At 42.7% G+C, this 26303-nt stretch overlaps 1 protein-coding gene across 1 annotated transcript in view; it reads left to right on the top strand.

Moving 5' to 3' along the window:
• The window catches only part of LOC128657427 (zinc finger protein 2-like), a 223680-nt gene that overhangs the window by 181920 nt on the left and 15457 nt on the right, over positions 1-26303 (top strand). The window contains exon 10 of the mRNA XM_053711779.1: positions 5779-5874. Coding sequence (XP_053567754.1) covers positions 5779-5874 — 96 coding nt within the window. The remainder of the gene's footprint in view (positions 1-5778; positions 5875-26303) is intronic.

The raw sequence follows: 26303 nt of genomic DNA, 5'->3' as shown, positions 1-26303 counted from the left end.
AAGCTGAACCTGATGTGATTACGTTTAAATTTAAGTTGGAACATCTCCGCATTCTGCTTAAGGAGGTATTATCCACTCTGGATGATTGTGACAAGTTGGTCATCCCAGAGAAACTATGTAAAATGGACAAGTTCCTAGAGGTCCCGGGGCTCCCAGAAGCTTTTCCTATACCCAAGCGGGTGGCGGACATTGTTAATAAAGAATGGGAAAGGCCCGGTATTCCTTTCGTCCCTCCCCCCATATTTAAAAAATTGTTTCCTATGGTCGACCCCAGAAAGGACTTATGGCAGACAGTCCCCAAGGTCGAGGGAGCGGTTTCCACTTTAAACAAACGCACCACTATACCCATAGAGGATAGTTGTGCTTTCAAAGATCCTATGGATAAAAAATTAGAAGGTTTACTTAAAAAGATGTTTGTTCAGCAGGGTTACCTTCTACAACCAATTTCATGCATTGTCCCTGTAGCTACAGCCGCATGTTTCTGGTTCGATGAGCTGATAAAGGCGGTCGATAGTGATTCTCCTCCTTATGAGGAGATTATGGACAGAATCAATGCTCTCAAATTGGCTAATTCTTTCACCCTAGACGCCACTTTGCAATTGGCTAGGTTAGCGGCTAAGAATTCTGGGTTTGCTATTGTGGCGCGCAGAGCGCTTTGGTTGAAATCTTGGTCAGCTGATGCGTCTTCCAAGAACAAGCTACTTAACATTCCTTTCAAGGGGAAAACGCTGTTTGGCCCTGACTTGAAAGAGATTATCTCTGATATCACTGGGGGTAAGGGCCACGCCCTTCCTCAGGATCGGCCTTTCAAGGCAAAAAATAAACCTAATTTTCGTCCCTTTCGTAGAAATGGACCAGCCCAAAGTGCTACGTCCTCTAAGCAAGAGGGTAATACTTCTCAAGCAAAGCCAGCTTGGAGACCAATGCAAGGCTGGAACAAGGGAAAGCAGGCCAAGAAACCTGCCACTGCTACCAAGACAGCATGAAATGTTGGCCCCCGATCCGGGACCGGATCTGGTGGGGGGCAGACTCTCTCTCTTCGCTCAGGCTTGGGCAAGAGATGTTCTGGATCCTTGGGCGCTAGAAATAGTCTCCCAAGGTTATCTTCTGGAATTCAAGGGGCTTCCCCCAAGGGGGAGGTTCCACAGGTCTCAGTTGTCTTCAGACCACATAAAAAGACAGGCATTCTTACATTGTGTAGAAGACCTGTTAAAAATGGGAGTGATTCATCCTGTTCCATTAAGAGAACAAGGGATGGGGTTCTACTCCAATCTGTTCATAGTTCCCAAAAAAGAGGGAACGTTCAGACCAATCTTAGATCTCAAGATCTTAAACAAGTTTCTCAAGGTTCCATCGTTCAAGATGGAAACCATTCGAACTATTCTTCCTTCCATCCAGGAAGGTCAATTCATGACCACAGTGGATTTAAAGGATGCGTATCTACATATTCCTATCCACAAGGAACATCATCGGTTCCTAAGGTTCGCATTCCTGGACAAGCATTACCAGTTCGTGGCGCTTCCTTTCGGATTAGCCACTGCTCCAAGGATTTTCACAAAGGTACTAGGGTCCCTTCTAGCTGTGCTAAGACCAAGGGGCATTGCTGTAGTACCTTACTTGGACGACATTCTGATTCAAGCGTCGTCCCTTCCTCAAGCAAAGGCTCACACGGACATTGTCCTGGCCTTTCTCAGATCTCACGGATGGAAAGTGAACGTGGAAAAGAGTTCTCTATCTCCGTCAACAAGGGTTCCCTTCTTGGGAACAATAATAGACTCCTTAGAAATGAGGATTTTTCTGACAGAGGCCAGAAAAACAAAACTTCTAGACTCTTGTCGGATACTTCATTCCGTTCCTCTTCCTTCCATAGCGCAGTGCATGGAAGTGATCGGTTTGATGGTAGCGGCAATGGACATAGTTCCTTTTGCGCGCATTCATCTAAGACCATTACAACTGTGCATGCTCAGTCAGTGGAATGGGGACTATACAGACTTGTCTCCGAAGATACAAGTAAATCAGAGGACCAGAGACTCACTCCGTTGGTGGCTGTCCCTGGACAACCTGTCACAAGGGATGACATTCCGCAGACCGGAGTGGGTCATCGTCACGACCGACGCCAGTCTGATGGGCTGGGGCGCGGTCTGGGGATCCCTGAAAGCTCAGGGTCTTTGGTCTCGGGAAGAATCTCTTCTACCGATAAATATTCTGGAACTGAGAGCGATATTCAATGCTCTCAAGGCTTGGCCTCAGCTAGCGAGGGCCAAGTTCATACGGTTTCAATCAGACAACATGACAACTGTTGCGTACATCAACCATCAGGGGGGAACAAGGAGTTCCCTAGCGATGGAAGAAGTGACCAAAATCATTCTATGGGCGGAGTCTCACTCCTGCCACCTGTCTGCTATCCACATCCCAGGAGTGGAAAATTGGGAAGCGGATTTTCTGAGTCGTCAGACATTGCATCCGGGGGAGTGGGAACTCCATCCGGAAATCTTTGCCCAAGTCACTCAGCTGTGGGGCATTCCAGACATGGATCTGATGGCCTCTCGTCAGAACTTCAAAGTTCCTTGCTACGGGTCCAGATCCAGGGATCCCAAGGCGGCTCTAGTGGATGCACTAGTAGCACCTTGGACCTTCAAACTAGCTTATGTGTTCCCGCCGTTTCCTCTCATCCCCAGGCTGGTAGCCAGGATCAATCAGGAGAGGGCGTCGGTGATCTTGATAGCTCCTGCGTGGCCACGCAGGACTTGGTATGCAGATCTGGTGAATATGTCATCGGCTCCACCTTGGAAGCTACCTTTGAGACGAGACCTTCTTGTTCAGGGTCCGTTCGAACATCCGAATCTGGTTTCACTCCAGCTGACTGCTTGGAGATTGAACGCTTGATCTTATCGAAGCGAGGGTTCTCAGATTCTGTTATCGATACTCTTGTTCAGGCCAGAAAGCCTGTAACTAGAAAGATTTACCACAAAATTTGGAAAAAATATATCTGTTGGTGTGAATCTAAAGGATTCCCTTGGGACAAGGTTAAGATTCCTAAGATTCTATCCTTCCTTCAAGAAGGATTGGAAAAAGGATTATCTGCTAGTTCCCTGAAGGGACAGATTTCTGCCTTGTCTGTGTTACTTCACAAAAAGCTGGCAGCTGTGCCAGATGTTCAAGCCTTTGTTCAGGCTCTGGTTAGAATTAAGCCTGTTTACAAACCTTTGACTCCTCCTTGGAGTCTCAACTTAGTTCTTTCAGTTCTTCAGGGGGTTCCGTTTGAACCCTTACATTCCGTTGATATTAAGTTATTATCTTGGAAAGTTTTGTTTTTAGTTGCAATTTCTTCTGCTAGAAGAGTTTCAGAATTATCTGCTCTGCAGTGTTCTCCTCCTTATCTGGTGTTCCATGCAGATAAGGTGGTTTTACGTACTAAACCTGGTTTTCTTCCAAAAGTTTTTTCTAACAAAAACATTAACCAGGAGATTATCGTACCTTCTCTGTGTCCGAAACCAGTTTCAAAGAAGGAACGTTTGTTGCACAATTTGGATGTTGTTCGCGCTCTAAAATTCTATTTAGATGCTACAAAGGATTTTAGACAAACATCTTCCTTGTTTGTTGTTTATTCCGGTAAAAGGAGAGGTCAAAAAGCAACTTCTACCTCTCTCTCTTTTTGGATTAAAAGCATCATCAGATTGGCTTACGAGACTGCCGGACGGCAGCCTCCCGAAAGAATCACGGCTCATTCCACTAGGGCTGTGGCTTCCACATGGGCCTTCAAGAACGAGGCTTCTGTTGATCAGATATGTAAGGCAGCGACTTGGTCTTCACTGCACACTTTTACCAAATTTTACAAGTTTGATACTTTTGCTTCTTCTGAGGCTATTTTTGGGAGAAAGGTTTTGCAAGCCGTGGTGCCTTCCATTTAGGTGACCTGATTTGCTCCCTCCCTTCATCCGTGTCCTAAAGCTTTGGTATTGGTTCCCACAAGTAAGGATGACGCCGTGGACCGGACACACCTATGTTGGAGAAAACAGAATTTATGTTTACCTGATAAATTACTTTCTCCAACGGTGTGTCCGGTCCACGGCCCGCCCTGGTTTTTTTAATCAGGTCTGATAATTTATTTTCTTTAACTACAGTCACCACGGTACCATATGGTTTCTCCTATGCAAATATTCCTCCTTAACGTCGGTCGAATGACTGGGGTAGGCGGAGCCTAGGAGGGATCATGTGACCAGCTTTGCTGGGCTCTTTGCCATTTCCTGTTGGGGAAGAGAATATCCCACAAGTAAGGATGACGCCGTGGACCGGACACACCGTTGGAGAAAGTAATTTATCAGGTAAACATAAATTCTGTTTTTAAGGTTTTCATCAAGATATTCTTTTAGGTATTTTAACTCGGGCTGTAATAAGGGGTAAATATGTCCTACCGGAATAGGTGAACCAGGTAACAGTTCAATAGGACAATCATAGGTTCTATGTGGTGGGAGCGTCTCAGCTTCCTTTTTACTAAAGACATCTTTGTATTCTGAGTAACACTCTGGTATTTCATTGTCGGTGACTTGAGCTAAAACATGGGATATACAATTATCTTTACAAAAAGGGGAATTAAAAGTAATGGAGAGATCTGCCTATTGTACAGAAGGTTGATGTAATTGTAGCCATTTCAGACCAAGTACTATAGGGAAAAGTGGAGAAGAAGTAACATCGAATGACAACATTTCACAATGACCATCAAGTGTAGTAACCTTCAAAGGAACAGTGTGTGTGGTGATGGCAGCAATGAGTTTCTGTTTGTTTGAACAGCACTTCTGATCAGGAGAGGATTCAAGCTGTGGTTGTAAGCTGAAGCAGTAGTGGCTTAAGATAACAGACTGAGGTAAAAGTAATTTAGCAAAATATCGCAAGTCTAACTTCTGACCTAGTAACAAGTATCAAAGAGCTCAGAATAACTGTGAAGCAGCAATACCAAGCAATTAGGTTAATGAGGAACAGGTTGAAATAGGGTAGAGGTAAGACAGGCGGGGACTGAATTAAAGGTACAGGCATGACAGGGGTACAGGTAAGTGTGCACGTATGTTGTGTATAAGGGTTGCGGGGTACAGGTAAGTGTGTTACGTATATTGTATATAAGGGTTTCAGGTAAAGGTACGTGTGCACATATGTTGTGTATAAGGGTTGTGGGGTACAGGTAAGTGTGCACGTATGTTGTGTATAAGGGCTGCAGGGTACAGGTAAGTGTGCAGGTATGTTGTGTATAAGGGTTGCGGGGTACAGGTGAGTGTGCACGTATGTTGGGTCTAATGGTTGTGGGGTACAGGTAAGTGTGCACATATGTTGTGTATATGGTTTGTGGGGTACAGGTGAGTGTGCACATATGTTGGGTCTAATGGTTGTAGGGTACATGTGAGTGTGCACATATGTTATGTATATGGGTTGCGGGGTACAGGTGAGTGTGCACATATGTTGTGTATATGGGTTGCGGGGTACAGGTGAGTGTGCACATATGTTGGGTCTAATGGTTGTGGGGTACAGGTAAGTGTGCACATATGTTGTGTATATGGGTTGCGGGGTACAGGTAAGTGTGCATGTATGTTGTGTATAAGAGTTGTGGGGTACAGATAAGTGTACATGTATGTTGTCTCTAAACTTTCCTTTTAGCTAAAAAGATGTAAGATAAGCAAGAGAATAAAGATGCTGTTGTCTGTCTTGGAAATACACAAACTGTTTTATGATAAAGTTATAAAAACTAGATCATGTGATATAAAAACTTAACCTGTTTTATTTGTACAGATGAAGATAAGAAAGTTGAGATAACAACAGAAGATCTGTATACGTGTGATCAGGTGAAGACTGAGGAGGATGAAGTTCCTATAAATACGGCTACAGGTGATTAGCGCATATCAAGTAAATGGAAGGTTCTGTGATGGTGAAATTTTGTCTCATGTAAATAAGTTATTTGCTCAGATAGTTACACGACAGACACGTGTTAGTGTGTAGCTTAGCTTTATATGATTTTGCTTTGTCATAGATAAAACATAGAATAAAGTGATTATGTAGAGACAGGCAGAGGGCTAGGGTGGCTTATCACAATCTCCCCTTCCATGAATTGTGAGCTCTGTGCATTATCTGCCACACGTAGTTGCTCCCAGATCTCTTATGGACAACCCAATGCCACCCATTCAATATCATGCTTGTCACTGAGAAACCCAAGATCTTAGCTCCATGTTCCTTATATAAAGGTCTCACAGTGTACACAAGCTCTAAGTTTTATTCAGATAAAAATAAAACCGGCAAAATGTTAGCAAGGACCCTTAGGAAAACACAATGTAAAGCCTTTGTTAATTCCCTAAGAGATAAGGGCACAACATTAGCTTCAAGTAAGAAATTTGCAGAAGTTTCCTTCTTAATATAAGGAGAGTCCATGGCTTCATTCCTTACTGTTGGGAAATACTGAACCTGGCCACCAGGAGGAGACAGACACCCCAGCCAAAGGCTTAAATACCTCTCCCACTTCCCCTATCCCCCAGGCATTCTTTGCCTTTCGTCACAGGAGGATGGCAGAGAAGTTTCAGAAGATTTTGGAGTTGTTCCTCAGGAGGGGTATTTGCCCTTCAATATGGGACTGGAGTTTTAAGTAGTCTTGTCAGCCTCTCAGTGAGAGCATTGACGAAACTTAGAGTCTGGAGATGCAGGGAGAGTCTTCTTGTGAACCCATCCAGACTGCCTGCTAACAGCTCCTTAAGCAACCAGTGTTGACGAGTTTTACTGTCTGCTTTTTCTTCACTCAAGTCCATGTCAGGAGCAAAGCTACAAGACTGTCACACTTGAGAGGCTGTGTTTCTGTTCCACAGCACAGATTCTGGTAAGATCGTTTAAATGTTTACGGCTTGCTCTCAAGTATTTTTGTATTGTTTCTATTGGTAGTTCTGAATCCCAGCCAGAATACATCTGACACTGTTAGTCAGCATCACATTGGTCTGTATTTCTTTACTACTGATTTGTTATATTATACTCTGATTTGTTCTTTCTTTTATTATTCATTGAAGACCTAATAAAAAAATAGTACACTTTATAAAAGTCTAACAGTGACTCTTTGTACCCTGCTTGTAACCCTTCTGATCTACCGTAGAAGAAGGTAATAGGGCCTGAGAAGCCCTGATTGTGAGACACACTGATCTTTATTTCTGCTAGGTTGTCATTGACGGGCCTTGCTCTGTCTTATTAACATCCTGGTTTAGCACCTTTGGTTTCTAAGTGTTACACACCTTTCTTCAGTTACTGTCCCCATATTCCTGGATCTGTCCCTCAGTCAAGTAAATTACCTGCCAGTGCTTTTAAGAATTTCTTGAATTTTATTGTGATGTGTACTGTATTTTTTTTTTTTTTTTTAAAGCTTTATTATGTAATTCAAAAAGTACAAAGTTTTTGCATCAAAGTCAATATAACAAAGCTTGACATCTATTTTCAATATAATACAGTATTCTTATACAGTTTTTTTGTTACAGAACTATTTTATATCATTCTGTCTTGCACCCACGGTATCCCTTAGTAGAACTTTAAGCACTCCCATACCTCTCCTCCCACCTCCAGGGTTGGTTGCTCCCCCCTGTCTCCCTATGTTAAAAACTATATGTTCTCTCTGCTGCGCCCCTAGTTATGTCTGATACGAGTGACACTACCCTAAGTGTAAAGTAGGTGAGTGAGCGGGTGGGTTTGTGCCTATTAGTGGGAGAGTTGGTATCTGTGAGCGGGGGAGGGAGGGGGGTGGGGGCGGGCTGGGAGCGGGACAATGTTTATCTTCACGCCAGTATAACATTTGCATTACTAGTGTTTACTCCAAATTTGTAGCATAGTTTTGTGTATTTCTGTTGTGCCATTTCTAATATGGTGGTATCTTTCTAGTTGTATTAGCAAATCTACTTGTCTTACCCATTCCTGCTGAGTGGGGGATGTAGCTGTTTTCCAGTGTCGGGGAATTAGAACTTTCGCGCTATTCAGCAGTGTCATTAGCAACTTTCTTTTTTCAGCGCATTTGATCTGGGGTAGCCCTGCATATAGGAGTACCAGTTTAGGGTCTCTGGGAATTATGATCTCTAGTGTCTTACTGATGCATGCGAGAGTATCCGTCCAAAATTGCTGGATCTCTGGGCACTCCCACCATACATGCACCATACATGCAATACGGTACCTTCCATCTCCCAACCTCTCCAACACCTACCCTATGTGTTTGGGTACAATTTTTTTAGCCTGCTTGGGGTGAGGTACCACCTGGTAAGAAACTCTGTGCCGATATGGAGGCGGTTTTGTTATTGAGAAATGTGTTTTTCCATATTTTTACATTTAACTCTTCTCCTATCTCCTTCTCCCATGTTTTGGTGTATGTTGGTAGGCAGCCTTAGTTAGTTTGTCGGAGTTTCTTGTAGATGATAGATATTAGGTGCGAATGTGTGAGCCCTGTATAGCAGAGTTGTTTGAAGTCTGTCAGCTCTCTAAGTAATGAGTTTTTTTCTTTATGTGTTGAGATAAAGTGGGAAATCTGAGCATAGGCCAGCCAATTTAGGTGTGTTTCTGTGTCTTTGATGTCCTCCCATTTTTTGATTTTGTGTTGCTGAGTTAGTGTGGAGAATGTGTTCTGCGCTACTTGTCGGCCCTGGTGTGTGTAAATCCTTGTTACTCCCAACGCTAAGGCTGGGTTGTCCATATATGGTGTCATGGGGGATGTCGGTGTGGAAATTCGTGATGACATTTGGATGAGTTTATCCCACACCTTGAATAGCTCTTTGTATAGGGGGTACTTATCTACAGTCAGTGGTCGGTCCTTCTTTAGTATCCATGCTATATGCCCCGGGTTGTTAGTGTGTAATATTGCCCTGTCAATCTGTATCCATTGTTTTGTGGTGTCATTGGAGCACCATTCTACTATTCTTTGTAACATTAAAGCCTGTCTGTATGTTTGGGACTCCCAGTCCACCATCCTCCTTTGCTAAATACATTGTTTGCTTATTGATTCTGGGTCGTATGCCGCCCCAGATGTATGATTCTAGGGCGTTTTGAAGTTTGCTCAAAAAATCTACTGGTAGAGGAATGGGCAGAGCTTGCAGTATATAAAGTATTCTGGGGAGGATATTCATGTTGATAACACTGATTCTACCCAGCCATGACAAGTTTTTGCTTTTCCAATTGTATAAATCTCCTAGTATCGTTTTTTCTAAGTGTTTATAGTTAGATACAAAAATGGCCTCAATGTCTCCTGCCAATTGTATTCCTAGATATTTCATTGTGACTGGCTGCCTTCGCAGTGGGCAAATGGACATCAAATGGGATATGTTATCCTCTGTTAGATTTATATTTTGTACCTCTGATTTACTGATATTCAATAAGAAGTTGGAGTGAATGCCATATTCCTGAATTATCTTTAAAGTTTGCGGCAACGACACCTCGGATTTTGTAAGGGTTAACAGAATGTCGTCCGCATACATAGCTAGCTTGTGTTCTGTGCTATCCAGTTCTATTCCTGACACTTGAGGGTCTGCTCGGATCTTTAATGCTAAGATTTCTATCGATATTGCGAACAATATAGGGGAGAGAGAGCAACCCTGCCGGGTCCCATTTGTGATGTCAAAACTAGCAGATAAAAGGCCATTAACTTTAATCCTAGCGGACGGGGCGGTGTATAAAGAGAAAACAATTTCAATGAAGTGTGTACTGAATCCCATCTTTGACAGGGCGAACAGCAAAAACTTCCAGCTCACCCTGTCAAAGGCTTTCTCTGCGTCTAGGAATGTCAGTGTTATTGGGGTACGCTCCAGTTTAGCGTATTGTATCAGCTGCAATACTTTCAAGGTATTGTCCCTTGCCTCCCTGCCTGGGACGAAGCCCACCTGGTCTGAGTTTATTATCCCTAGGAGAACCCTATTTATTCGTGGGGCCAGTATCTTCGCATAAATTTTTACGTCCGAATTGAGTAAGGAGATGGGGCGAAAGTTTTCAGGCTTATCCAGGGTCTTTCCCGGCTTGGGGAGGACAGTGATATGTGCTTCTAGAAGATTCCGTGAAAAACCCCCGTCTCTATGTAGTGTGTTGTATGTGTCTGCGAGGTAGGGGGCCAGCAGCTGTCCGAATTTTTTGTAGTAAGCTATGCCAAAACCGTCCGGTCCCGGACTTTTTCCTGCAGGTGTGTCTTTTATCGCGTTTAAAATTTCGACTGGCGTTATGCACACTTCCAGTTTTTCCGCGTCTTCCGTACTGATTTGGGGGATGTCTATATCGTCTGCATATGTCTCTAACTCATGGTCTGTGTTCCTAACTTCTGGGTGCTCGTCAGATGGCCGTGCATGTCCTTTTAAGTTATAGTTGAGTAGTATAGCCTCAAAGTCTCTGCAATATTTTTGCTATCGTCATGTTTTTTCCCTTGCTTATCTATAATCCCTGAAACGTAGGCCCTGTATTGTTTTCGTTTAAGTGCTTTTGCTAGTGAATCCCCAGGTTTGTTACTGTATTCGAAGTAGTGTTGTTTTAAGTGGAGTGCTTTAGTTTGAGCCTCTTTGATTTGTAAGTTTTGTAATTCAGTCCTGACCCTTTTCAGGGATGTGTATACATTTATATCAGTTGTGTCTTTTTTGTGTTCCTTTTCCCAGTATACGAGTTGTGCTTTCAACGAGTTATAATATTGCCTGTTCTGTTTGTTCTGTTGTGCCTTGATTTTAATCATTACGCCTCGTATCACCGCTTTGTGCGCCTCCCATATCATAGATGATTTAGTCTAAAGTACTCATCTAGTTCTTTTGTTATCTCCATTACAACTATCGGGTTATTTAGTAGGTTCTCATCTAGCCGCCAGATATAGGGGAGAAATGGTTTTTCTTGCCACTCAAATTCGCATACTACAGGCGCGTGGTCTGACCATGAGATAGGGAGTATGTCCGTGTGAGTAATTTGTGAGAGCATAGCTGGGTCAGCCAGTATGACATCTATTCTAGAGTATAGATGATGTGGGTGCGAGTAGAATGTATAAATCCTTTCTTTTGGGTGCTGCGCCCGCCATGTGTCCCGAAGTAATAGCTGCTGTAGTTGCGCTATTATTGATTTAAGGACTTTTTTGGGGGTATTAGAAGACTCATTGGAGGTGTCTATCTTTGGGTCTAGGGGTGTGTTAAGATCCCCTCCGACTATCATTTCCCCTTTGCTTAATTCCAGGAGTTTTAGTGTTACTTTTTTCAAGGCTATGTGCTGCTGTTGATTGGGTAAGTATATGTTTGCTAATGTCACATGTCTATTGTATAAGAGTCCCACTACTATGAGATATCTTCCTTCCTTGTCCTTCTCTACATGGGTGGCTTGGAACTGTATGTTGTTATTGATAAGAATTCCCACCCCTCCTGTCTTTGTAGGGCCTGAGGCCAGGAATTTTGTTTGATATCTAGGGTTCAGTACCTTCGGTTCTCTCCCCCTCTTAAAATGAGTCTCCTGTATGAATAATATATCGCCTTTTTGCTTTCTCAAGTCGTTAAAGGCGATGGATCTCTTTGCCGGGCTATTAAGGCCTTTGGCATTAATGGAGATGAGGCGCAGTTTGTGCCCTCTAATTCGGTCCCTCTCCGCCTCTATATCTACTGAGTTAATCATTTCGCGACCTGGAGGTGGTATTGTTCCCCTTGCGGTGTTAACTGGCTTGGGCGACCGTCAGAGAGGCGCGAGGAGTGTCAGTCCCTATACCGCGAGTGCAACTCACCTAGAAAGGTGACTTGTGTTCCCTGTGTTCTGTATAACACGTAGTATCCCAAAAATCTACGTTAAGTTGGAGGGTGTTATCCCTTGTCCCCAGGCCAATCTTCTGATAAAAAATTGCCCTCCTGTGTATTAGATCTGGCTGCCCTATTTATGGATATTTAGATCACTAGTTAACTCGGGTTGGCTAAGAGGTGCCCCGTGTAGAGTCCTATAGTGCACTGCGCGTGCGGGTCTTCTGCAGGTTTGAGTATTTTGGGTGTGATGTGATGTATGCCCCCATGTTCTGATCAGTGCCGTGAACGTGCAGGTGTCTAGGGCATGGGGTGTAGTTTATTATTGTGAAGTCGCCTGTGTGTGGATGCCTTATCATGTCTTCTTCATAATGATCGTTACGCTAGCGCCCCAGATCATACCTGTCCCTGTTAACCTGCTCTATCTCCCTTTGGTTATGTGTTTAGCAATTCCATTAGCGTGCAGAAAGGCTGTGAGGTCTCCTAATCTTTAGTCTGTGAAAGAGGTGTGCTGGGCAGATCAATATCAACATTTCTAGGATTTATAACGAGTGTCTATTCACCAAGTCAGCTCCCAAGGCCCATATTATTATTAACCATATGTCTAAACAATTTATAAGACATTCCCCACATTGCATATTGTTGTATTTTATATCAACCTCTGTGTCCAAAACCTCCCTTAAGCAGAGATTAAATCATGTGTGTCAAACATTCTTACAGTAATTGCCTAACATACTAGATTCTGTTCATTATAAAAACAGCGCCAGACTTTTATGTGTTAGTCTTTTCTCCAACATAGGTGTGTCCGGTCCACGGCGTCATCCTTACTTGTGGGATATTCTCTTCCCCAACAGGAAATGGCAAAGAGCCCAGCAAAGCTGGTCACATGATCCCTCCTAGGCTCCGCCTACCCCAGTCATTCTCTTTGCCGTTGTACAGGCAACATCTCCACGGAGATGGCTTAGAGTTTTTTAGTGTTTAACTGTAGTTTTTATTATTCAATCAAGAGTTTGTTATTTTAAAATAGTGCTGGTATGTACTATTTACTCAGAAACAGAAAAGAGATGAAGATTTCTGTTTGTATGAGGAAAATGATTTTAGCAACCGTTACTAAAATCCATGGCTGTTCCACACAGGACTGTTGAGAGCAATTAACTTCAGTTGGGGGAACAGTGAGCAGTCTCTTGCTGCTTGAGGTATGACACATTCTAACAAGACGATGTAATGCTGGAAGCTGTCATTTTCCCTATGGGATCCGGTAAGCCATGTTTATTAAGATAGTAAATAAGGGCTTCACAAGGGCTTATTAAGACTGTAGACTTTTTCTGGGCTAAATCGATTCATTATTAACACATATTTAGCCTTGAGGAATCATTTAATCTGGGTATTTTGATAAGATTATATCGGCAGGCACTGTTTTGGACACCTTATTCTTTAGGGGCTTTCCCAAATCATAGGCAGAGCCTCATTTTCGCGCCGGTGTTGCGCACTTGTTTTTGAGAGGCATGACATGCAGTCGCATGTGTGAGGAGCTCTGATACTTAGAAAAGACTTTCTGAAGGCGTCATTTGGTATCGTATTCCCCTTTGGGCTTGGTTGGGTCTCAGCAAAGCAGATACCAGGGACTGTAAAGGGGTTAAAGTTAAAAACGGCTCCGGTTCCGTTATTTTAAGGGTTAAAGCTTCCAAATTTGGTGTGCAATACTTTTAAGGCTTTAAGACACTGTGGTGAAATTTTGGTGAATTTTGAACAATTCCTTCATATTTTTTCGCAATTGCAGTAATAAAGTGTGTTCAGTTTAAAATTTAAAGTGACAGTAACGGTTTTATTTTAAAACGTTTTTTGTACTTTGTTATCAAGTTTATGCCTGTTTAACATGTCTGAACTACCAGATAGACTGTGTTCTGAATGTGGAGAAGCCAGAGTTCCTTCTCATTTAAATAAATGTGATTTATGTGACAATGACAATGATGCCCAAGATGATTCCTCAAGTGAGGGGAGTAAGCATGGTACTGCATCATTCCCTCCTTCGTCTACACGAGTCTTGCCCACTCAGGAGGCCCCTAGTACATCTAGCGCGCGTCAATATTCCTTACTATGCAACAATTAACGGCTGTAATGGATAATTCTGTCAAAAACATTTTAGCCAAAATGAACACTTATCAGAGTAAGCGCGACTGCTCTGTTTTCGATACTGAAGAGCATGACGACGCTGATAATAATGGTTCTGAAGGGCCCCTAAACCAGTCTGATGGGGCCAGGGAGGTTTTGTCTGAGGGAGAAATTACTGATTCAGGGAACATTTCTCAACAAGCTGAACCTGATGTGATTACGTTTAAATTTAAGTTGGAACATCTCCGCATTCTGCTTAAGGAGGTATTATCCACTCTGGATGATTGTGACAAGTTGGTCATCCCAGAGAAACTATGTAAAATGGACAAGTTCGTAGAGGTCCCGGGGCTCCCAGAAGCTTTTCCTATACCCAAGCGGGTGGCGGACATTGTAAATAAAGAATGGGAAAGGCCCGGTATTCCTTTCGTCCCTCCCCCCATATTTAAAAAATTGTTTCCTATGGTCGACCCCAGAAAGGACTTATGGCAGACAGTCCCCAAGGTCGAGGGAGCGGTTTCCACCTTAAACAAACGCACCACTATACCCATAGAAGATAGTTGTGCTTTCAAAGATCCTATGGATAAAAAATTAGAAGGTTTACTTAAAAAGATGTTTGTTCAGCAGGGTTACCTTCTACAACCAATTTCATGCATTGTCCCTGTCGCTACAGCCGCGTGTTTCTGGTTCGATGAGCTGGTAAAGGCGGTCGATAGTGATTCTCCTCCTTATGAGGAGATTATGGACAGAATCAATGCTCTCAAATTGGCTAATTCTTTCACCTTAGACGCCACTTTGCAATTGGCTAGGTTAGCGGCTAAGAATTCTGGGTTTGCTATTGTGGCGCGCAGAGCGCTTTGGTTGAAATCTTGGTCAGCTGATGCGTCTTCCAAGAACAAGCTACTTAACATTCCTTTCAAGGGGAAAACGCTGTTTGGCCCTGACTTGAAAGAGATTATCTCTGATATCACTGGGGGTAAGGGCCACGCCCTTCCTCAGGATCGGCCTTTTAAGGCCAAAAATAAACCTAATTTTCGTCCCTTTCGTAGAAACGGACCAGCCCAAAGTGCTACGTCCTCTAAGCAAGAGGGTAATACTTCTCAAGCCAAGCCAGCTTGGAGACCAATGCAAGGCTGGAACAAGGGAAAGCAGGCCAAGAAACCTGCCACTGCTACCAAGACAGCATGAAATGTTGGCCCCCGATCCGGGACCGGATCTGGTGGGGGGCAGACTCTCTCTCTTCGCTCAGGCTTGGGCAAGAGATGTTCTGGATCCTTGGGCGCTAGAAATAGTCTCCCAAGGTTATTTTCTGGAGTTCAAGGGGCTTCCCCCAAGGGGGAGGTTCCACAGGTCTCAGTTGTCTTCAGACCACATAAAAAGACAGGCATTCTTACATTGTGTAGAAGACCTGTTAAAAATGGGAGTGATTCATCCTGTTCCATTAGGAGAACAAGGGATGGGGTTCTACTCCAATCTGTTCATAGTTCCCAAAAAAGAGGGAACGTTCAGACCAATCTTAGATCTCAGGATCTTAAACAAGTTTCTCAAGGTTCCATCGTTCAAGATGGAAACCATTCGAACAATTCTTCCTTCCATCCAGGAAGGTCAATTCATGACCACGGTGGATTTAAAGGATGCGTATCTACATATTCCTATCCACAAGGAACATCATCGGTTCCTAAGGTTCGCATTCCTGGACAAGCATTACCAGTTCGTGGCGCTTCCTTTCGGATTAGCCACTGCTCCAAGGATTTTCACAAAGGTACTAGGGTCCCTTCTAGCTGTGCTAAGACCAAGGGGCATTGCCGTAGTACCTTACTTGGACGACATTCTGATTCAAGCGTCGTCCCTTCCTCAAGCAAAGGCTCACACGGACATTGTCCTGGCCTTTCTCAGATCTCACGGATGGAAAGTGAACGTGGAAAAGAGTTCTCTATCTCCGTCAACAAGGGTTCCCTTCTTGGGAACAATAATAGACTCCTTAGAAATGAGGATTTTTCTGACAGAAGCCAGAAAAACAAAACTTCTAGACTCTTGTCGGATACTTCATTCCGTTCCTCTTCCTTCCATAGCGCAGTGCATGGAAGTGATAGGTTTGATGGTAGCGGCAATGGACATAGTTCCTTTTGCGCGCATTCATCTAAGACCATTACAACTGTGCATGCTCAGTCAGTGGAATGGGGACTATACAGACTTGTCTCCGAAGATACAAGTAAATCAGAGGACCAGAGACTCACTCCGTTGGTGGCTGTCCCTGGACAACCTGTCACAAGGGATGACCTTCCGCAGACCAGAGTGGGTCATTGTCACGACCGACGCCAGTCTGATGGGCTGGGGCGCGGTCTGGGGATCCCTGAAAGCTCAGGGTCTTTGGTCTCGGGAAGAATCTCTTCTACCGATAAATATTCTGGAACTGAGAGCGATATTCAATGCTCTCAAAGCTTGGCCTCAGCTAGCGAGGGCCAAGTTCATACGGTTTCAATCAGACAACATGACAACTGTTGCGTACATCAACCATCAGGGGGGAACAAGGAGTTCCCTAGCGATGGAAGAAGTGACCAAAATCATTCTATGGGCGGAGTCTCACTCCTGCCACTTGTCTGCTATCCACATCCCAGGAGTGGAAAATTGGGAAGCGGATTTTCTGAGTCGTCAGACATTGCATCCGGGGGAGTGGGAACTCCATCCGGAAATCTTTGCCCAAGTCACTCAACTGTGGGGCATTCCAGACATGGATCTGATGGCCTCTCGTCAGAACTTCAAAGTTCCTTGCTACGGGTCCAGATCCAGGGATCCCAAGGCGGCTCTAGTGGATGCACTAGTAGCACCTTGGACCTTCAAACTAGCTTATGTGTTCCCGCCGTTTCCTCTCATCCCCAGGCTGGTAGCCAGGATCAATCAGGAGAGGGCGTCGGTGATCTTGATAGCTCCTGCGTGGCCACGCAGGACTTGGTATGCAGATCTGGTGAATATGTCATCGGCTCCACCATGGAAGCTACCTTTGAGACGAGACCTTCTTGTTCAGGGTCCGTTCGAACATCCGAATCTGGTCTCACTCCAGCTGACTGCTTGGAGATTGAACGCTTGATCTTATCGAAGCGAGGGTTCTCAGATTCTGTTATCGATACTCTTGTTCAGGCCAGAAAGCCTGTAACTAGAAAGATTTACCACAAGATTTGGAAAAAATATATCTGTTGGTGTGAATCTAAAGGATTCCCTTGGGACAAGGTTAAGATTCCTAAGATTCTATCCTTCCTTCAAGAAGGATTGGAAAAAGGATTATCTGCAAGTTCCCTGAAGGGACAGATTTCTGCCTTGTCTGTGTTACTTCACAAAAAGCTGGCAGCTGTGCCAGATGTTCAAGCCTTTGTTCAGGCTCTGGTCAGAATCAAGCCTGTTTACAAACCTTTGACTCCTCCTTGGAGTCTCAACTTAGTTCTTTCAGTTCTTCAGGGGGTTCCGTTTGAACCCTTACATTCCGTTGATATTAAGTTATTATCTTGGAAAGTTTTGTTTTTGGTTGCAATTTCTTCTGCTCGAAGAGTTTCAGAATTATCTGCTCTGCAGTGTTCTCCTCCTTATCTGGTGTTCCATGCAGATAAGGTGGTTTTACGTACTAAACCTGGTTTTCTTCCAAAAGTTGTTTCTAACAAAAACATTAACCAGGAGATTATCGTACCTTCTCTGTGTCCGAAACCAGTTTCGAAGAAGGAACGTTTGTTGCACAATTTGGATGTTGTTCGCGCTCTAAAATTCTATTTAGATGCTACAAAGGATTTTAGACAAACATCTTCCTTGTTTGTTGTTTATTCCGGTAAAAGGAGAGGTCAAAAAGCAACTTCTACCTCTCTCTCTTTTTGGATTAAAAGCATCATCAGATTGGCTTACGAGACTGCCGGACGGCAGCCTCCCGAAAGAATCACAGCTCATTCCACTAGGGCTGTGGCTTCCACATGGGCCTTCAAGAACGAGGCTTCTGTTGATCAGATATGTAGGGCAGCGACTTGGTCTTCACTGCACACTTTTACCAAATTTTACAAGTTTGATACTTTTGCTTCTTCTGAGGCTATTTTTGGGAGAAAGGTTTTGCAAGCCGTGGTGCCTTCCATTTAGGTGACCTGATTTGCTCCCTCCCTTCATCCGTGTCCTAAAGCTTTGGTATTGGTTCCCACAAGTAAGGATGACGCCGTGGACCGGACACACCTATGTTGGAGAAAACAGAATTTATGTTTACCTGATAAATTACTTTCTCCAACGGTGTGTCCGGTCCACGGCCCGCCCTGGTTTTTTAATCAGGTCTGATATTTTATTTTCTTTAACTACAGTCACCACGGTATCATATGGTTTCTCCTATGCAAATATTCCTCCTTAACGTCGGTCGAATGACTGGGGTAGGCGGAGCCTAGGAGGGATCATGTGACCAGCTTTGCTGGGCTCTTTGCCATTTCCTGTTGGGGAAGAGAATATCCCACAAGTAAGGATGACGCCGTGGACCGGACACACCGTTGGAGAAAGTAATTTATCAGGTAAACATAAATTCTGTTTTTGGCCAAGGCTGGTCCGTTGCCGTTTAGTGTATGAGAAAAACCCATATTACTGTCCTTATAAGAGTCTCATCCATCAGCAGACATGACGGGAGCTCACCATGACACCAATTAAATTGTCCGCAATGGTATAGTTGGCGTAGTATTGGTAACCGCCTAGTAAATGTCCACAGTTACATATGTATTATATCAACTTAGGCGCCTTAGGTTGTTTAAGACTATACAGTTAACTAGAGCATTATACCAGTATCTATCATTATAACTTTTAACCAAGTTATCGAGACTTCAGTTATGAGTAACATAGGGATAAGTGGATGAAATTACTGTGGAACTAACATCTAGAAACATGAGCATTCTGACAAATAAAATGTGTTAAATTATAACTTTACAACTTTGATAACTTTACCCGGTCTTTCTTTCATGCAATTAGCAAGAGTCCATGAGCTAGTGACGTATGGGATATACATTCCTACCAGGAGGGGCAAAGTTTCCCAAACCTCAAAATGCCTATAAATACACCCCTCACCACACCCACAATTCAGTTTTACAAACTTTGCCTCCTATGGAGGTGGTGAAGTAAGTTTGTGCTAGATTCTACGTTGATATGCGCTCCGCAGCAAGTTGGAGCCCGGTTTTCCTCTCAGCGTGCAGTGAATGTCAGAGGGATGTGAGGAGAGTATTGCCTATTTGAATGCAGTGATCTCCTTCTACGGGGTCTATTTCATAGGTTCTCTGTTATCGGTCGTAGAGATTAATCTCTTACCTCCCTTTTCAGATCGACGATATACTCTTATTTATATACCATTACCTCTGCTGATTTTCGTTTCAGTACTGGTTTGGCTTTCTACAAACATGTAGATGAGTGTCCTGGGGTAAGTAATTCTTATTTTCTGTGACACTCTAAGCTATGGTTGGGCACTTTATTTATAAAGTTCTAAATATATGTATTCAAACATTTATTTGCCTTGACTCAGAATGTTCAACATTCCTTATTTTTCAGACAGTCAGTTTCATATTTGGGACAATGCATTTGATTCAATCATTTTTTCTTACCTTAAAAATTTGACTTTTTTTCCCTGTGGGCTGTTAGGCTCGCGGGGGCTGAAAAATGCTTCATTTTATTGCGTCATTCTTGGCGCAGACTTTTTTGGCTTAAAAAATCTTTTCTGTTTCCGGCGTCATACGTGTCGCCGGAAGTTGCGTCATTTTTTGACGTCCTTTTGCGCCAAAAATGTCGGCGTTCCGGATGTGGCGTCATTTTTGGCGCTAAACAATGTGGGCGTATTATTTGGCGCCAAAAAATATGGGCGTCGCTTTTGTCTCCACATTATTTTAGTCTCATTTTTTCTTTGCTTCTGGTTACTAGAAGCTTGTTTATTGGCATTTTTTCCCATTCCTGAAACTGTTATTTAAGGAATTTGATCAATTTTGCTTTATATGTTGTTTTTTCTCTTACATATTGCAAGATGTCTCACGTTGCATCTGAGTCAGAAGATACTTCAGGAAAATCGCTGTCTAGTGCTGGAACTACCAAAGCTAAGTGTATCTGCTGTAAACTTTTGGTAGCTATTCCTCCTGCTGTTGTTTGTATTAATTGTCATGACAAACTTGTTAAAGCAGATAATATTTCCTTTAGTAATGTACCATTGCCTGTTGCAGTTCCCTCAACATCTAAGGTGCAGAATGTTCCTGATAACATAAGAGATTTTGTTTCTGAATCCATCAAGAAGGCTATGTCTGTTATTTCTCCTTCTAGTAAACATAAAAAATCTTTTAAAACTTCTCTCTCTACAGATGAATTTTAAATGAACATCATCATTCTGATTCTGATGACTCTTCTGGTTCAGAGGATTCTGTCTCAGAGATTGATGCTGATAAATCTTCATATTTATTTAAAATGGAATTTATTCGTTCTTTACTTAAAGAAGTACTAATTGCTTTAGAAATAGAGGATTCTGGTCCTCTTGATACTAATTCTAAACGTTTAGATAAGGTATTTAAATCTCCTGTGGTTATTCCAGAAGTTTTTCCTGTTCCTAATGCTATTTCTGAAGTAATTTCCAGAGAATGGGATAAATTGGGTAATTCATTTACTCCTTCTAAACGTTTTAAGCAATTATATCCTGTACCGTCTGACAGATTAGAATTTTGGGACAAAATCCCTAAAGTCGATGGGGCTATTTCTACCCTTGCTAAACGTACTACTATTCCTACGTCAGATGGTACTTCGTTTAAAGATCCTTTAGATAGGAAAATTGAATCCTTTCTAAGAAAAGCTTATCTGTGTTCAGGTAATCTTCTTAGACCTGCTATATCTTTGGCTGATGTTGCTGCAGCTTCAACTTTTTGGTTGGAGACTTTAGCACAACAAGTAACAGATCATGATTCTCATAATATTATTATTCTTCTTCAGCATGCTAATAATTTTATCTGTGATGCCATTTTTTGATATTATCAGAGTTGATGTCAGGTTTATGTCTCTAGCTATTTTAGCTAGAAGAGCTTTATGGCTTAAAACTTGGAATGCTGATATGGCTTCTAAATCAACTCTACTTTCCATTTCTTTCCAGGGTAACAAATTATTTGGTTCTCAGTTGGATTCCATTATCTCAACTGTTACTGGTGGGAAAGGAACTTTTTTACCACAGGATAAAAAATCTAAGGGTAAAAACAGGGCTAATAATTGTTTTCGTTCCTTTCGTTTCAACAAAGAACAAAAGCCTGATCCTTCATCCTCAGGAGCAGTTTCAGTTTGGAAACCATCTCCAGTCTGGAATAAATCCAAGCCTTCTAGAAAGGCAAAGCCTGCTTCTAAGTCCACATGAAGGTGCGGCCCTCATTCCAGCTCAGCTGGTAGGGGGCAGGTTACGTTTTTTCAAAGAAATTTGGATCAATTCTGTTCACAATCTTTGGATTCAGAACATTGTTTCAGAAGGGTACAGAATTGGTTTCAAGATGAGACCTCCTGCAAAGAGATTTTTTCTTTCCCGTGTCCCAGTAAATCCAGTGAAAGCTCAAGCATTTCTGAATTGTGTTTCAGATCTAGAGTTGGCTGGAGTAATTATGCCAGTTCCAGTTCTGGAACAGGGGATGGGGTTTTATTCAAATCTCTTCATTGTACCAAAGAAGGAGAATTCCTTCAGACCAGTTCTGGATCTAAAAATATTGAATCGTTATGTAAGGATACCAACGTTCAAAATGGTAACTGTAAGGACTATCTTGCCTTTTGTTCAGCAAGGGCATTTTATGTCCACAATAGATTTACAGGATGCATATCTGCATATTCCGATTCATCCAGATCATTATCAGTACCTGAGATTCTCTTTTCTGGACAAGCATTACCAGTTTGTGGCTCTGCCGTTTGGCCTAGCTACAGCTCCAAGAATTTTTACAAAGGTTCTCGGTGCCCTTCTGTCTGTAATCAGAGAACAGGGTATTGTGGTATTTCCTTATTTGGACGATATCTTGGTACTTGCTCAGTCTTTACATTTAGCAGAATCTCATACGAATCGACTTGTGTTGTTTCTTCAAGATCATGGTTGGAGGATCAATTCACCAAAAAGTTCATTGATTCCTCAGACAAGGGTAACCTTTCTGGGTTTCCAGATAGATTCAGTGTCCATGACTCTGTCTTTAACAGACAAGAGACGTCTAAAATTGATTTCAGCTTGTCGAAACCTTCAGTCACAATCATTCCCTTCGGTAGCCTTATGCATGGAAATTATAGGTCTTATGACTGCTGCATCGGACGCGATCCCCTTTGCTCGTTTTCACATGCGACCTCTTCAGCTCTGTATGCTGAATCAATGGTGCAAGGATTACACAAAGATATCTCAATTAATATCTTTAAAACCGATTGTACGACACTCTAACGTGGTGGACAGATCACCATCGTTTAATTCAGGGGGCTTCTTTTGTGCTTCCGACCTGGACTGTAATTTCAACAGATGCAAGTCTCACAGGTTGGGGAGCTGTGTGGGGATCTCTGACGGCACAAGGAGTTTGGGAATCTCAGGAGGTGAGATTACCGATCAATATTTTGGAACTCCGTGCAATTTTCAGAGCTCTTCAGTCTTGGCCTCTTCTGAAGAGAGAATCGTTCATTTGTTTTCAGACAGACAATGCCACTACTGTGGCATACATCAATCATCAAGGAGGGACTCACAGTCCTCTGGCTATGAAAGAAGTATCTCGAATTCTGGTTTGGGCGGAATCCAGCTCCTGTCTAATCTCTGCGGTTCATATCCCAGGTATAGACAATTGGGAAGCGGATTATCTCAGTCGCCAAACGTTGCATCCGGGCGAATGGTCTCTTCACCCAGAGGTATTTCTTCAGATTGTTCAAATGTGGGAGCTTCCAGAAATAGATCTGATGGCGTCTCATCTAAACAAGAAACTTCCCAGGTATCTGTCCAGATCCCGGGATCCTCAGGCGGAAGCAGTGGATGCATTATCACTTCCTTGGAAGTATCATCCTGCTTATATCTTTCCGCCTCTAGTTCTTCTTCCAAGAGTAATCTCCAAGATTCTGAAGGAATGCTCGTTTGTTCTGCTGGTAGCTCCGGCATGGCCTCACAGGTTTTGGTATGCGGATCTTGTCCGGATGGCCTCTTGCCATCCGTGGACTCTTCCGCTACGACCAGACCTTCTGTCGCAAGGTCCTTTTTTCCATCAGGATCTCAAATCCTTAAATTTAAAGGTATGGAGATTGAACGCTTGATTCTTGGTCAAAGAGGTTTCTCTGACTCTGTGATTAATACTATGTTACAGGCTCGTAAATCTGTATCCAGAGAGATATATTATAGAGTCTGGAAGACTTATATTTCTTGGTGTCTTTCTCATCATTTTTCTTGGCATTCTTTTAGAATTCCGAGAATTTTACAGTTTCTTCAGGATGGTTTAGATAAAGGTTTATCCGCAAGTTCTTTGAAAGGACAAATCTCTGCTCTTTCTGTTCTTTTTCACAGAAAGATTGCTAATCTTCCTGATATTCATTGTTTTGTACAAGCTTTGGTTCGTATAAAACCTGTCATTAAGTCAATTTCTCCTCCTTGGAGTTTGAATTTGGTTCTGGGGGCTCTTCAAGCTCCTCCGTTTGAACCTATGCATTCATTGGACATTAAATTACTTTCTTGGAAAGTTTTGTTCCTTTTGGCAATCTCTTCTGCCAGAAGAGTTTCTGAATTATCTGCTCTTTCTTGTGAGTCTCCTTTTCTGATTTTTCATCAGGATAAGGCAGTGTTGCGAACTTCTTTTGAATTTTTACCTAAAGTTGTGAATTCTAACAACATTAGTAGGGAAATTGTGGTTCCTTCATTATGTCCTAATCCTAAGAATTCTAAGGAGAAATCATTGCATTCTTTGGATGTTGTTAGAGCTTTGAAATATTATGTTGAAGCTACTAAGTCTTTCCGAAAGACTTCTAGTTTATTTGTTATCTTTTCTGGTTCTAGAAAAGGCCAGAAAGCTTCTGCCATTTCTTTGGCATCTTGGTTGAAATCTTTAATTCATCTTGCCTATGTTGAGTCGGGTAAATCTCCGCCTCAAAGGATTACAGCTCATTCTACTAGGTCAGTTTCTACTTCCTGGGCGTTTAGGAATGAAGCTTCGATTGATCAGATTTGCAAAGCAGCAACTTGGTCCTCTTTGCATACTTTTACTAAATTCTACCATTTTGATGTATTTTCTTCTTCTGAAGCAGTTTTTGGTAGAAAAGTACTTCAGGCAGCGGTTTCAGTTTGAATCTTCTGCTTATGTTTTTCATTAAACTTTATTTTGGGTGTGGATTATTTTCAGCAGGAATTGGCTGTCTTTATTTTATCCCTCCCTCTCTAGTGACTCTTGCGTGGAAAGATCCACATCTTGGGTAATCATTATCCCATACGTCACTAGCTCATGGACTCTTGGTAATTACATGAAAGAAAACATAATTTATGTAAGAACTTACCTGATAAATTCATTTCTTTCATATTAGCAAGAGTCCATGAGGCCCACCCTTTTTTTGGGGTGGTTATGATTTTTGTATAAAGCACAATTATTCCAATTCCTTATTTTATATGCTTTCGCACTTTATCACCCCACTTCTTGGCTATTCGTTAAACTGAATTGTGGGTGTGGTGAGGGGTGTATTTATAGGCATTTTGAGGTTTGGGAAACTTTGCCCCTCCTGGTAGGAATGTATATCCCATACGTCACTAGCTCATGGACTCTTGCTAATATGAAAGAAATGAATTTATCAGGTAAGTTCTTACATAAATTATGTTTTCCCAGGCAGCTTCTGATAAAGGTGGTTAGGTCAGTCCATCCAAGAAGAGATAATGTCCATGACAATGACCTTGTATTAGTCCTTATGTTTCCTTTTGAGTAGCACCTTTCCGTGCCTGTAGGTCCAAAGGTGTGCTTCTATCTTGTGATAAGTGATCTCTAGGTGGTGCAATGGTCACTTGGAGGGTTTCGCAAAAGCGATCCAGGTCATCTGGGCCTCTGTATGTAGCTGATTTGTCGCCTTTTGTGGCGTTTATGCAAACTAAGAAACCCCATCTATATTGTATGCCTTTCTCTCTCAGGACCAAAGTAATAAAGTGGAGCTCCCTCCGCTTCTGGAGAGTTACCGGGCTGAGGTCTGTGAATACTTGTATGGGTATTCCCGCATGCATAAATTGAGGCTTTTGTCTTGCATGTCGCAGAATGTCCTCCTTTTCCTGATAATTAAGGAACTTTATGATTACGTCCCTTGGCGGGGCTTTTGGAGAGGGTTTAGCTCTCAGGGCCCTATGTGCCCTTTCCATTATCACTTCTGCCGCATTGCTGGAGCCCTTGAGAGTTCTGAAAAGGTCCTGTAAATACCCTGATAGGGCTGACGGTTGTACACTCTCTGGGATACCCCTAATTCGCAGGTTGTTTCTGCGCCCTCTGTTGTCGAGGTCTTCCACTTTTTCTTGCAGATTCTGGATGGTTTCCTCTTGGTTGTACATAAGCTGCGATAAGTGGTGCATGTCCTGAGTGGTGACCTCATGGTTTTTTTCGAGATTGACCACTCTGTTTTCTATTCGTTTGATATCCCTTTTCATCTCTTGAAACATGTTCCTCATGTCTGCCATGGCGGATTTGATATCTTCTTTAGAGGCTAATAGTTTCAGGTCCTCCCTTGTAATTGCTACTTGGTTGGTAGGGATATCTGGAGATGTCCCACTGTTCCTGCTTATCTCTGACGATAGTGGTGTAGTCTGTGTGGTTTCCTGGGGGGCTGATGTTGGGTCTTCTGTTGTCTTTAGGTAATGCTCTATCATCTTTGCTTTGGGGTTAATATCCATTTTTACAATCTTTTTGGCCTGCATTCCCCTTCTGTGGAACTGTCACACTATTTATTTTTTTTAGTTGGTCAATCTACTAATTTTAAGCTTTAGGGTATTGTGCAAATTATTGCAGGTGCTGTTAGGGCCTAGCCTTCCATAATTCGGTTCCCAGCTTTTACTGTTGGCTGTTATGCTAATTACAGTGCCCAAATTTTATTATTCACTTAGAGGATAAGTATGCAAGTTCAATGGGGCTATATATGCACTCCTACTGTCAGATTTCAATTGCGGGGCACCTACTGCTTTCACCAGGTTCCCCTGAATGTTAGCTTAAATGCACTGTCCCGTTAGGCCCAAACTGCGTACTTATTAAGTAGCAGTGAAAACTATTATCTCCCATAGATCTCCCGTAGTGTTTTAGCCCCTAGGTTGTGTGGTGGGTGTCGGGTCTTAGGGGAGTTGTAGGCAAATGTATTGTAGCTATGAGCTTACCCCTTTTGCTTAACTTGAACTGCTGTGCAGATTGTGCCGCTGTCTGCCAGCCACGTGGAATGGCTGAAAGGAGCCGTCTTACTGGCCTGTCTTGCGGTGTGCACTCAGCTTATTACGCTGCTCTATCTGCCGTT

The sequence above is a fragment of the Bombina bombina genome, chromosome 4 (genome assembly GCF_027579735.1).
Source record: "Bombina bombina isolate aBomBom1 chromosome 4, aBomBom1.pri, whole genome shotgun sequence".
In the NCBI taxonomy this organism is placed as follows: Eukaryota; Metazoa; Chordata; class Amphibia; order Anura; family Bombinatoridae; genus Bombina; species Bombina bombina.
The sequence above is the reverse complement of the archived record's forward strand: the minus strand, read 5'-3'. Positions and strand labels throughout refer to the sequence as shown.